Below are 13723 nucleotides of genomic sequence, written 5' to 3'. Positions count from 1 at the left end.
GCAAGTGGGTATACAGGCTCAAAGTTGCACCAGATGCAAAGCCAAGATACAAAGCCAGGTTAGTGGCTAAGGGCTTCAAGCAGGAATATGGTGTGGACTTTGATGAGATCTTCTCTCCAGTGGTCAAAATGACCACACTTAGAGCTGTATTAGCTTTGGTTGCACATGATGATCTGGACTTGATTCAGATGGATGTGAAGACTGCTTTTCTTCACGGTGATCTCCATGAGGAGATATATATGCAGCAGCCAGAGGGTTATGCAGTGAGTGGAAAGGAGAAGCTTGTATGCAAGCTGAAAAAGAGTCTTTATGGGCTCAAACAGGCACCAAGGGAATGGTATCATAAATTTGATACATTCATGAAATCTCAGAAATTCAGGAGAAGTGACATAGATCACTGCTTGTACACCAAGAAAGCTTTGGATGGCAGTCTCTTGATTCTCATTTTGTATGTTGATGATATGTTGATTGCCGGGAAATCTCGTAAAGAGATGGATGCCTTGAAGCAGAGGCTGCATCAAACCTTTGATATGAAGGATTTGGGTGATGCAAATCACATCTTGGGTATGCGGATACTTCGGGACAGAAATCAGCATGTGTTGTATTTGTCTCAGAAGGAATATATTGGCAAAGTTTTGTAGAGGTTCAATATGGACGGGGGGAAGAAGGCTAGTACTCCTTTGCCTCCATATGTGAAACTCAGTGCTATGGACAGCCCACAGTCAGATAGAGACAGGGCTGATATGGCCAAGATTCCGTATGCTTCAGCTTGTGGCAGTCTCATGTATGCCATGGTTGCTACTAGGCCTGACATTGCATTTGCAGTGGGAGTGGTTTCTAGATACATGGCCAACCCTGGCAAGAAGCATTGGGAAGCAGTGAAAGGTGTCATGACATACCTGAAGGGCACACAGGATTTGTGCATTTGCTTTGGCAAACAGGATGCATTAGTGCATGGTTACACGGATTCGGATTATGCCGGTCATCCAGATAACCGGAAGTCTACTACCGGTTATGTATTTACATTCAGAGGAGGTGCTGTGTCATGGATATCCAGGATGCAGAAGTGCACTGCCTTATCTACTACAGAGGCCGAGTATATTGCAGCCACAGAGGCTTGCAAGGAGGCATTATGGCTATCTCGGTTAGTGGTTGATTTGGGCTATACAGGGGATATTCCATTGTTGCATTGTGACAGTCAGAGTGCCATCCAGTTGGCAAAGAACCCTGTCTTTCATGCAAAGACGAAGCATGTGGATGTGAAGTATCACTTCAAGAGAGAGGTGATAGAGAACAAGCAAATTCAGCTTGTTAAGATTCACACGGATGACAACCCGGCTGATCTGTTGACAAAGAGTTTGCCTCCGGAGCGGTTTGCTCATTGCAGACACTTGATGGGCATTGGATGAGGCCATTTTCAGCCTTGATATGGCCTTGTATATTATCATGTACATGCTGATTTTTCTTTTCCTTTACTTAAGGGCACTTTGCCTTTAAGTGGGAGGTTGTTGGGGTAAAGGCGTTATGCCCACCCTTATAGTGTGTACAAGCCCATAAGTTATAGTACATAGTACACTTAGTACTTTTAATGTACTAAGTGCACTATGTGTACTAGTGCAATATACATGTGTGATAGGGGAGTCACACACTCATGCTATTCATGAGTTGACTTATCCCCACAACTCTCTCTCTCTCTCTCCCTTGCTTCTCTGTGTATGTCTCCCACATAACTCTTAACCCTAATTCTGTTTTCTCCCCATCAGAGTGCATATGGGATAAATCCCTGAGTGCCACGTGGCATACACTGAGATGACCAAGACTAAAAGTACTCCTAGTGAGCACTTATTTCCAACACTCCCGTCCCCGCTCCGGTTTCGGCAGCGGCTCCCTCTCCACCCCCCTCGCCCCCCCCTCCTCCCCCCCCACCTGCCTCGCCTTCCCGGGAGACCCTGGCAGTCCCCTGGCGCTCGCCCGCAGTCCGGAGGGTGCTAAGCACCGACCTCGCTCGAGCACCACAGAGGAGACCTACCATGCTGATTCGGGCTTCACGGATATCATCTATCCGCAGTCGGCTGAGTCGCCTCGGTGTTAGACAGCGGTCGGAGGCTTTCGATTACGCCTTCACTCGGCTTTTTGGAGCAGAGGGCCCCCATGAGCCAGCACCCATCCGAGTTCATGTAGTGATACCTCCGGCCCACGGGGAGGAGGCACTTGATTCAGCGGTGGCCTTCTCGTTCCCTCTATGTGGCCCTTGCGACCGGGAGTGGACTCTAGAGCTCGCTCTTAGCACTTTGAAGACTCAGGTAGTTGAGTTTTCTCATCATGTGAGCGATCTGGAGGTGACAGATGTGATAGGCCGGCTCTGGGAGTTGGCTCATTTTTTCTTGGATCTCGGGAGTGTGGATGCCTCAGGGATTTGTCATTTGGTCGTGCGTATAGTGGCAAACTTAGAACGCGACCCTGGATATGTATGTATACACGAGGTTGCTCTGTCAGAGCGGGAGGCAGTCGCCATGGGCCACAGCCACTGGCGCCTGATCCGTGATTCTTGCAGTACACCGGGTGGGCAGATTCGCAGCCGCTCGGATGGGGACTACTCTCCATCCAAGCCGCTTGCGAAGGCCCGCCGCACGGCTGAGACAGCATCCACCTTAGCAGGTCATCCATGAGGATCATCTCATGGAATGTACAGGGCCTGGGCGGAGCACATTTTATACGCTATCGAGGTTGCTTGAGGCAGGAGCTTCAGAGATGCCTGGTTGGTGGCAGCATTGATATTTTGATGATGTAGGAGCACCATTTGGGTGAGAGCAGGATCCGGAGATATGGTTCGGTGATGCCTGGTAGATGGGATACCTTTTGGTCTGTAGGGTTTGGTCCTTTGGTCATGATGAGCTATTGGGCGTGCTCAACGTCTATGCGCCTAATCATGCTAGTGCCAAAGCAGAGTTCTGGACCCAGATTACGGATGCATTGCCAGAGGCCGCACATTGGTGTGTCGGGGGAGACTTCAACATGCTTGAGGACCCGGCCGATAGGGTGGGAGGCAGTCATGTTACAGTGCACGGCATGGAGCTTGTAGCTTGGGACCGGTTTTGCATGTCACTGAGGATCACTGATGCATGGCAGCATGGGGCCTTCTCCCGCTCTCAGGACAGTCTTAGTTTCTCTCGGTCGGATCGCCGACAGGGAGGGACTAATCTATCACGGATTGATCGCTTTTATGTGGGCGACTAGTTAGGGGAGCGAGGGGGCTCCGTTGGCATCCTCGCTGGCACCTCATTTTCAGATCATGCGCCAGTTATCCTGACATTGGAGGAGAGGACACGGGAGCCCAGCTTGCAGTTGAGGATCCCAGAGAGGGTACTTACAGATTCCAGTCTCGCTGAGGACATTGAGAGGATCTGGCATGATAGTCAGTGCTCTGACCAGGATGCAGCAGGCCAGTGTGCCCAGGGACTCATCGAGCTTAGCTCTTTTCTGCACGCTGCAGCTTTGACACGGTTGGGAGAGATTCGCGAGCGGGAGCATCGGCTGAGACGCAGCCTTGCCTCGCTACAGCGCCTCCAGGAGCAGCAGCCTGCATGTGAGTGGTTGGCGTCACAGCTGAGCCAGGCACGCCAGGAGGTTAGAGAGGCAGAGGAGCAAAGACATGAGTTTTACTATCGTCGTCAGGCCTCTCAGTGGACGCAGCTCGGTGATAGAGTGACTGGGGAGTAGCTTGGTAGACCGGATGGTTCGGTAGCTACTGAGCCCGGGGGAGATCAGAGCCATTGCCACTGCATTTTATAGAGACTTGCTTTCAGCGGAGCCAGCCACTGAGGACAGAGATGCTTGCAGACAGACTATGTCGGCCCATGTGCAGAGGAGGGTCACAGATGGTATGCGTACAGTTCTAGGTGCGCCTCTTTCAGAGATTTGAGCTTGGCGAGGCCTTGAGGGTCCTGCCGCGACATAGTTGCCCAGGGGAGGACGGACTGACGCCGGCCTTTTTTATGCGCTATTGGGACCTTTTGGGGCCAGGCCTCCGCAGGGGCTTTCAGTATGTTTTGGACACTGGGGTGATGCCACAGAGCTTTTCAGAGGGCTTGATCTTTCTTATCCCCAAGGGGGAGGGAGTATCAGATGATATTCGGCATTGGAGGCCTCTTACGATTCTCAACACTGTCTACAAGGTCTTGGCAAAGGCCTTGAGTTTGAGGATCCAGCCCTTTTTGGGGGAGTTGATTCATGCTACCCAGACAGGATTCGTCAAGGAGCGCAGTATCCTTGACAACATCTTTACTTTCTGGGAGGCGACGGCCCGAGCTAGATTTCTTGGCGAGGACTTGGTCGTGATGCTTCTCGATTTTGAGAAGGCATACGATAGAGTTGATTGGGGTTTCTTAGAGGGCACTATGCTTCGCCTGGGCTTTGAGCCAGGATGGATCAGAGGGGTGGCGGCTCTGTACTCCACAGCTCGTAGCCAGGTGTTGATTGCAGGAGGACGGGGGCCGAGTTTTGAGCTGACCAGATCAGTCCAACAGGGGTGTCCCCTCGCCCCTTTTCTTTTTCTCTTCTTTAAGGAGGCTATGAGCATGTATTTGAGGGCAGAGGTGGTTGGTTTGAGAGGACTCCAGCTCCCAGTCCGGGGGGAGGACCTGCTTGATGCTGAGTTTGCAGACGACACGGGCTTATTTTTGCATGGCCAAGAGGCCAATCTTCTTCGGGCAGAGCAGTCGCTCCAGGTTTTTAGTGCAGCTTCGGGAGCATTGATCAATTTGCGCAAGACAGTGGCCTTTTGGATCAGCAGTGCTCCCACTCCGGCATGGAGCCCGGACCCCGGTTTTAGATGGATTCCTCCTGGCACAGCACTTCGGTATTTGGGATGCCAGATTGGACTGGATTTGTCACCTGAGCAGCAGATTGCCCCGCTTCTTCTGAGCATTCGAAAGAAGCTTTTGTATTGGAGTACAACTCGACTATCCTTGACTGGGAGGGTGGTGGTGGCAAATCAGGTGCTGCTTGCGACCATGTGGTACATTACGTCTTGCTGGATCTTCTCGAGCTCTTGCATCAGCCAGGTACAGAGGCTGATCAGGAACTTTCTTTGGTCCGGGCGGGACGGTCAGCCAGCCCGGGCAAAGGTTGCATGGGCAGTTATTACACTTCCGCTGGCTCAGGGAGGCTTGGGCATTATTGATCCAGTCGATCAGAGTAGAGCCTTATTGGGGAAGCTTATTGTTCGGGGGCTGCTGCCAGGCGCTGAGCCTTGGAAAGAGCTTCTCTTGCCGCGGCTGCAGGCTCGGGCTCCCCGAGCAGGGGGCACTTGGGCACCAGAGATTCGCTGGATCTTCATAGAGATGAGGAGGACAGGCCTCAGTAGAGGATGGGAGGACAGATTTGCTTTGAGTATCCTGAGAGCTTGGGAGCTGCTGAGACCGGGGCTCTCTCAGCGACCTCCTTCTTGTGTTGAGGAGCGGGCGAGACAGCCGCTCATCTGGAGCCCAACGGTTCGCACAGAGCAGGGTCTTATGCTGGGTTCTCGGCCTCGTCTAGCCTGGGGACCTTTAGCGGCAGGCCCAGCACGCAGTTTTGGAGACTGGCAGACCTTCTGCAGATTGCCAGAGGAGATCCAGGTGGAGAGGCTGAGTCACTTCAGAGGGGGGATGATTATGAGGGATGATATTCAGGAGGCACTCACAGAGGAGTGGTTCACGCCTTTCGAGCCAGTGGCCCCACGGTGGATGGGAGCCTTTACTCAGTTGGAGATCCTGATTGCTGTCAGAACTTGCACTGAGGATGGCAGATGCCTCTACTATGAGATTCAGGATGAGGGCAGACTTCAGAGAGTGGAGGTGGAGTCGCCTTTGGTTGCAGAGTGCACCTTTCAGAGGATACGGGTAGTGGCCGCCGCTTCTCGGAAGTGGCTTATTGACCCCGACCCTGCTGATGTGCTCCCGGATTGGCGTATATGGGCATATGCAGCGCGCCCCTTGGCCCGGTTACAGTGGGACCCAGGGGAGTACGAGTGGCATGATCCTTATGCATCCCTTGAGGCCACAGAGATCACCTTTTTCCAGTATATTGTTCAGCTGGGGAGGCATATTTTGACGGCGAGCAGGATGGTCTCTCCAGCTGCAAACAACGAGGCATTGGCGTCTACCAAGGTTGATTCCGTACGTACGTACGGATCCGTACAGTACGGTACAGCCGTACGGTACGGTACAGTACCGTACTGTACGGATCCGTACGGTTTTAAAAAAAAAAAAAGTGGCGTGGCGTGGCGAAACGTGTGGTGACCATGCGCTTGCGGATAAGCGACCAGATTTTGGGCATTAAGCGAAAAATTTTTGGGTCCATGTGAATACTTGCACAATCGTGTGTACCTGCAAAACTCTGCAGAGTAGCTTCTTCGCTCTTCTTCGCTCTCTCTCACGCCCAGGCTTCATCATGCCGCGCAAGACCAACCCGAACTGGGCAATCCACACCAATGTCCTGAGGGTTGTTAACACCCCTTCTCAGCAAGGGTCAGGTACTCGGCTATGGGCATGCAAGTATTGCGGGGAGCAGTACACTAGCACCATAACTCGCGTCATCAAGCACATGACAGGTATCGGGTGCACCAATCAATGTGGTCCATGTGATAAAATACCACAAGCTGTGAGGGACCAATTGATTGCGGAGAATTGTCCTGCAATGGGTGGTGCAAGCAGTGTTAGAGGTGGTGAAAGTACGCAAGATGCTCTCCATGATGCTTTTATTGGAGATGTTACAGGTTCAGGTACAGTAGATGAGGGTGAAAGTCTTTCGGCTTCAGCCCAATCCACCACAGGCAGGAAGAGGGCACGTATTGCTGATGATGAGGACCTCCTGCCACAAGATGCGAGAGGTACAGGGGAGGCATCAAAGCAATCCACTCTGCGTTCTTGTATCTCATCACAAGCTTGGGTAAAAGAGCGGCAAAGGGTGGCAGAAATGGAGATTTGTCGCACTCTTATTGAGTGTAATATATCCTTCAATGTGTTAAGGACAGACCAATGGAAAAGAATGGTGAAAGCAATTGCGCAGGTAGGGCCTACTGAGACATGGACAGGTCTTCAGTATACGAAGATGCGTACATCCATGTTGGATGAGCAGAAGGCCTTGATAGACAAGGCGCTCACACCTGTGAAAGCAGGTTGGCAGGAGTTTGGATGCACTATTATTTCAGATGGGTGGGCAGACATTCGCAAGAGGCACATAATCAATATCCTTGTGTCATCTTGCTTGGGCACCTATTTCTTGCGTGCCGTGGATGCAGGGAGAGCAGGCGATAGGATCACAGGGGAGTTCATTTATGGCCACATTCGACAGGCTATCCTTGAGGTTGGGGAGGACAATGTTGTGCAGGTGGTGACCGACAACGCCTCTAACTGCAAGGCAATGGGTCAAATGGTCGAGGCAGAGTTTCCACATATAGTGTGGACTCCATGTGCTGCCCATTGTCTTGATTTACTTATGAAAGACATTGGGAAGCTTGTTTGGGTGCAGCCCATTGTTGCAGATGCTGTAAAGATCACCACCTTCTTCCGCAAGAAGCATCAGGCTCTTGCCATCTTTCGGAGCCATAGCCCTTTGGATATGGTGAGACCATCCAAGACCAGGTTTGCCTACATGTTCTTGGTCTTGGATAGGCTCTACAAGATAAGAGATTCACTATCATCAACAGTTGTGGATCCAAGGTGGCGACAGATGCATAATTCAGAGGATGAGCGTACAAAATACTTGCAGAGGCGGATCCTGGATGATGATTTTTGGCAGCAAGTTCATAGCCTTTCAGTTGCACTTAAGCCCGTGTATGTCCTTCTCCGACTTACAGACATGGAGGGCTCAACTTTGGGGCTGGTCTTTCATTTGTTTATGCAAATGAAAGACCATGTTGCTCAGTGCTCCATGATGACTGCTCAACGGTAAGCAATAGTTCTAATTTCTTTCTCTTTCTTTGATTTTTATGACTTCTCGATTCTCGATTCTCTTAGCACTATAACCTAAGACATGTATGTTCAATCTCTCATTTTCAGCCGAGGTGAGATCCTGGACATTGTAGACAAACGGTGGACATTCATGAGCCGTCCCATCCATGCGATGGCTGCCATGCTCCATCCTCTCTACAGGTCGCCAGAGCTATGGAATAATACTGCTTTGAGCATGAAGCAGTCAGAGTATGTGGGAAGGATGTTCTCAGAGGAGGAGCAACTTCAGATTGATAGAGAGTTCACCACTTACATGAGTGGTATTGGTGCTTCATTTGCGAGACCTGTGTCATTGAGGAAGGAAGCCATGAAATTCCCTTTGACATGGTGGCACTCTTATGGAAGGGTTGGTCTTCCCAACCTTTCACGAGTTGCTCTTCGTGTTCTATCTCAGGTAACTTGTAATTAATCTCTAAAGTATAATCTTCGGAAATGAAGATTGATGTTTTAGCATTGAAAGATTTACAAATTTGCTCGCATTGCACTCATTTTTGCACAGGATTGCTCGGCTGGAGCATGTGAGCGGAACTGGAGCTCATACTCCCTTATACACACTAAGATTCGGAATCGCCTTAGTACTTCTCAATTAGAGAAGTTGGTGTATTGCAGAGCTAACATGAGGCTCGTGCGAAGCTACCATGCTTTGGGGTCACCGAAGCAGGTATACATTGAAATTTGGACTCAATAAGAACTTAGAAGTAGAAATTTTTTTGTAGTTCAATGGATGTCCATTGTCCAATATGCAATTTGTGGCATGTTTAAACAGGTTGATCCAACACTACTCAAAATGGTAGATGAACCCAGCCCGGAGCTTGTGGATCGGCAGATTAGAGATGAGCAAGAGGAGATTTTGAGAGCTTTACATAGAGAGCTTGAGAGCGTGGATCGTTGTGTGACCCGCTCACGTGCACGATCTCTCAGCATTCCTCTACGCCCGGCAGCTCCAGATCCAGGCTCTGCGAGACGAGAGAGCATTCGCAGGGGAAAGCTTCCAGTTCGTCGCACCCAGCAGAGGCGTGCAAATGAGGCTGTCGAACTCATTCACACTCAGATTCCCGAGGCACATGATGAGGATGCACTGGAGCTTGTTGCTACTGAGCCAGAGTTCGATGAAGAGGGCAATGGTATCAATGATGGAGGCATGCTCTCTTCAGAAGACTCATCATCTTCATCTGATGATGAGATTTGAGACTCTTGCGTCTAGACTCTAGAGTCTAGACAACTGTGTAGTGTTTCATTGTTTCGCTTTTTGCACTTGTGGACCAGGACATGTGCTGGCAGCTGTAGACATGATATTTGTACTCTCTTTTATTATCTATGACTTTCATGGTTCTTGCTTATATCACTATGACTGTTTAATGTTAACATGAGGTATTGTGTGATGGGCTTGGTAACTGATAATTGATTTAAACTTTAAGTAATGAGGTTCAGTCTCTTTATTTTAAGTATTTTGGTTGCTATGTCTACAAAATATTCAGGTTTCTAGGACTGTTTACAAATGGTACGTACTGTTTACGTACCTTAAAATTTGTTCTGTACAGAAGTACGTTCCGTACGAACTGATACCGTACCGTACACTACGTACCTTACCACCTTGGCGTCTACAGGGACTCTCACAGGAGTTCCTGGAGGATTTCTGGGCTCGGCTCTGGGCTAGTCGACAGGCCCACAGGATCTCGACTTTCCAGTGGTTGGTCGCCCACAGGGGCTCAGCAGTTGGCACGTGGCTTGTTTACAGCGGTCTTCCGGCGGCCTGTGTCCGATGCGGCCACCCTATGGAGACACAGAGACATTGCCTTTGGGATTGCCCTCAGGCGCACCAGATTTGGCTGCGGATGCTGCGTATTCTAGCCCCCCTCTCTCCAGAGGGAATGTTTACGTGGGGTGCCGCTGCTTGGTCGACTTCGACAGGGACTGCTATGGGCTATGAGATGGAGCAGGACAGTCAGGCCATCAGATTCATTAGGGGCCAGCCTCGCCTGGTTTTGGCACCGGATTTCTCATCCGCCAGCTGGACACAGGAGAGGGATTTACGATGGGAGCTCCTCAGCAGCCTGACCATCTGGTTCACCTGGAGGGCCCGTGTTTCACGGCCTTTGAGGGGAGACTGGAGCCACCAGCAGAGACTGTTCGGGGGATTTGGCAGGAGTTGATCCACACCCTGCGAGGACAGTATGACCGCATCCGGGGCGACTCGGATGAGGCGATCTTGCGGTGCCAGGCCTTTCACACCACCTGGCGCAGCGGCCCTTTCTACACCTTACACACGGGATCCCCCCGTTGGCATTACAGGCCACCTGTTTGGCTATTCCCCCCCCCCTATTGTATGATTTAGCCCCTCAGTCCTTAGTACTGATGCTTGTATTTTGCAGCTCCTAGGGAGAGTCTCCCGGACTGCCTTGCTGTATTCTTTGCTCTGTTTCTCCTATGAGCAGGAGAGATCTTTTGTAGCCCTACGGGCGTTTTTATATAACTAATGAAAGGATCTTTTCTCGGGGAAAAAAAAAACGCCCGTAGGGCTACAAAAGATCCTCTCCTGCTCATAAGAAAACAGAGCAGAGATCCAAGCAAGGCAGCTAGGGAGACTCCCTAGGTGCAGAAAAGTATAAATATCAGTACAAAGAACTGAGGGGCTATATCATACAATAGGAGGGGGGAAAAGCCAAACAGGTGGCCTGTAGTGCCAGCGGGGGGAGCCCGCGTGTAGGGTTTAGAAGGGGCCGTTGTGCCAAGTGGTGTGCCTGGCGCCGCAAGATCGCCTCATCCGAGTCGCCCCGGATGCGTCGCCCCGAATGCGGTCATACTGTCCTCGCAGGGTATGGATCAACTCCTGCCAAATCCCCCGAACAGTCTCTGCTGGTGGCTCCAGTCTCCCCTCAAAGGCCCTGAAACACCGGGCTCTCCAGGTGAACCAGATGGTGAGGTTGTTGAGGAGCTCCCATCGTAGATCTCTCTCCTATGTCCAGCTGGCGGACGAGAAATCCGGTGAAGGAACCAGGCGAGGCTGGCCCCTAATGAATCTGATGGCTTGGCTATCCTGCTCCGTCTCATAGCCCATAGCAGGCCCTAACGAAGTCGACCAAGCAGCGGCACCCCACCTATACATACCCTCTGGAGAGAGGGGGGCCAGAATGCGCAGCATCCACAGCCAAATCTGCTGCGCCTTAGGACAGTCCCATAGGCAATGTCTCTGTGTCTCCATAGGGTGGCCGCATCGGACGCAGGCCGCCGGAAGACCGCTGTAGACAAGCCAGGTGCCAACTGCAGAGCCCCTGTGGGCGACCAGTCACTGGAAAGTCGAGATCCTGCGTGCCTGTCGACTAGCCCAGAGCCTGGTCCAAAAATCCTCCAGGAACTCCTGTGAGAGTCGCTGTAGCCGTCAATGCTCCGATGCAGCCGGAGAGACCATCCTCCTCCCCGTCAAAATATGTTGCCCCAACTGAAGAGTATACTGGAAAAAGGTGATCTCTGTGGCCTCGGGGGATGCATAAGGATCATGCCACTCGTACTCGCCAGGGTCCCATTGGAGCGGGCCAAGGGGCGCTCTGCATATGCCCATATGCGCCAATCAGAGTCCACATCTGCAGGGTCTGGGTCAATATGCCACTTCCGAGAAGCGGCGGCCACTACCCGTATCCTCTGAAAAATGCACTCTACAACCAAAGGTGACTCCACCTCCACTCTCTGAAGTCTGCCCTCATCCTGGATCTCATAGTAGAGGCGTCTACCATCCTCAGTGCAAGCTCTCACAGCAATCAGGATCTCCATCTGCGTAAAGACTCCCATCCACCGTGGGGCCACTGGCTCGAGAGGCGTGAACCACTCCTCTGTGAGTGCCTCCTGAATGTCATCCCTCATAATCAGCCCCCCTCTGAAGTGACTCAGCCTCTCCACCTGGATCTCCTCTGGGAGGCTGCAGAAGGCCTGCCAGTCTCCAAAACTACTGCTGGGCCTACCGCCAATGGTCCCCAGGCTAGACGAGGCCGAGAACCCAGCATATGACCCTGCTCTGTGCGAACCGCTGGGCTCCAGATGAGCGGCTGTCTGGCCCGCTCCTCATCACAAGAAGGAGGTCTCTGAGAGAGTCCCGGTCTCAGCAACTCCCAAGCTTGCAGGATACTCAAGGCAAATCTGTCCTCCCATCCTCTACTGAGGCCAGTCCTCCTCATCTCTATGAAGATCCATCGTATCTCTGGTGCCCAAGTGCCCCCTGCTGGGGGAGCCCGAGTCTGCAGCCGCTGCAAAAGAAGCTCTTTCCAAGGCTCAGCGCCTGGAAGCAGCCCCCGAACAATAAGCTTCCCCAATAAGGCTCTACTCTGATCAACTGGATCTTTAATGCCCAAGCCCCCCTGGGCCAGCGGAAGTGTAATAACTGCCCAAGCGACCTTAGCCCGGGCTGACTGACCATCCCGCCCAGACCAAAGAAAGTTCCTGATAAGCCTCTGTACCTGGCTGATGCAATAGCTCGAGAAGATCCAGCAAGACGTGATGTACCACATGGTCGCTAAAAGCACCTGATTTGCCACCATCACCCTCCCAGCCAAGGATAGCCGAGCTGTACTCCAATGCAAAAGCTTCTCCCGAATGCTCAGAAGAAGCGGGGCAATCTGCTGCTCAGGTGACAAATCTAGTCCAATCTGGCATCCCAAATACCGCACTGCTGTGCCAGGAGGAATCCATCTAAAACCCGGGTCTGGGCTCCATGTCGGAGTGGGAGCGCTACTGATCCAAAAGGCCACTGTCTTGCGCCAATTGATCAATGCTCCCGAAGCTGCACTAAAAACGTGAAGCGACTGCTCTGCTCTCTGAAGATTGGCCTCCTGGCCATGCAAAAATAAACCCGTGTCATCAGCAAACTGAGCATCGAGCAGGTCCTCCCCCCGGACTGGGAGCTAGAGTCCTCTCAAACCAACCTCCTCTGCCGTCAGATACATGCTCATAGCCTCAGCAAAGAAGAGAAAAAGAAACGGGGCGAGAGGACACCCCTGCCGGACTGTCCTCCTGCCATCAGCACCTGGCTATGAGCTATGGAATATAGAGCCACTACTCCTCGAATCCAAACTGGCTCAAAGTCAGGCGAAGCATAGTGCCCTCTAAGAAACCCCAATCGACTCTATCGTATGCCTTCTCAAAATCGAGAAGCAGCACGACCAGGTCCTCACCGAGAAATCTAGCTCGGGCCGTTGCCTCCCAGAAGGTGAAAATGTTATCAAGGATACTACACTCCTTGACGAATCCTGTCTGGGTAGCATGAATCAACCTCCCCAGGAAGGGCTGGATCCTCAAACTCAAGGCCTTTGCCCAAGACCTTGTAGACAGTATTGAGGATCGTAATAGGTCTCCAATTCTGAATATCATCTGATACTCCCTCCCCCTTGGGGATAAGAAAGATCAAGCCCTCTGAAAAGCTCTGTGGCATCGCCCCAATAACCAAAACATACTGAAAGCCCTTGCGAAGGCCTGGCCCCAAAAGGTCCCAATAACGCATAAAAAAGGCACGCGTCAACCCGTCCTCCCAAGGGCAACTATGGCGCGGAAGGACCCTCAAGGCCTCAGCAAGCTCTTCCTCTGAAAGAGGCTCACCCAGAACAGGTCCGATGATCTCAAGAAACTCCCCAGCCACTCTATCACCAAGCTGCGTCCACTGAGAGGCCTGGCGACGATAGTAGAACTCATGTCTCTGCTCCTCTGCCTCTCTAACCTCCTGGCGTGCCTGGCTCACCTGGGAC

At 51.9% G+C, this 13723-nt stretch overlaps 2 protein-coding genes across 9 annotated transcripts in view; both read left to right on the top strand.

The window, feature by feature from the left end:
• The window catches only part of LOC147607163 (uncharacterized), a 175801-nt gene that overhangs the window by 100102 nt on the left and 61976 nt on the right, over positions 1-13723 (top strand). The window lies entirely within an intron of this gene.
• Positions 6211-9333, top strand: LOC147607165 (uncharacterized). 2 transcript variants are annotated; one of them, XM_086791543.1, is made up of 4 exons: positions 6211-7931; positions 8043-8388; positions 8494-8655; positions 8761-9333. In XM_086791543.1, the coding sequence occupies exons 1-4, from the start codon at positions 6433-6435 to the stop codon at positions 9181-9183; spliced, it is 2430 nt and encodes an 809-aa protein (XP_086647669.1). In that variant the 5' UTR covers positions 6211-6432; the 3' UTR covers positions 9184-9333. The 2 variants fall into 2 exon arrangements, with proteins under 2 accessions (XP_086647669.1, XP_086647670.1); XM_086791544.1 differs by having other exon boundaries at positions 6334-7931; positions 8043-8340; positions 8761-9244.

The sequence above is a fragment of the Cibotium barometz genome, chromosome 56, assembly GCF_041138505.1.
Source record: "Cibotium barometz isolate CiBa-2024 chromosome 56, ASM4113850v1, whole genome shotgun sequence".
In the NCBI taxonomy this organism is placed as follows: Eukaryota; Viridiplantae; Streptophyta; class Polypodiopsida; order Cyatheales; family Cibotiaceae; genus Cibotium; species Cibotium barometz.
Note: the sequence above shows the minus strand (reverse complement) of the source record. Positions and strands in the feature narration are given on the sequence as shown.

Coding starts and splice junctions, on each gene's coding strand:
- LOC147607165 (XM_086791543.1), top strand. CDS start 6,433: ATGCCGCGCAAGACCAACCCGAACTGGGCAATCCACACCAATGTCCTG. Junction 8,389..8,493: donor CTCTTCGTGTTCTATCTCAG/GTAACTTGTAAT, acceptor ATTTTTGCACAG/GATTGCTCGGCTGGAGCATG. Junction 8,656..8,760: donor CTTTGGGGTCACCGAAGCAG/GTATACATTGAA, acceptor ATGTTTAAACAG/GTTGATCCAACACTACTCAA.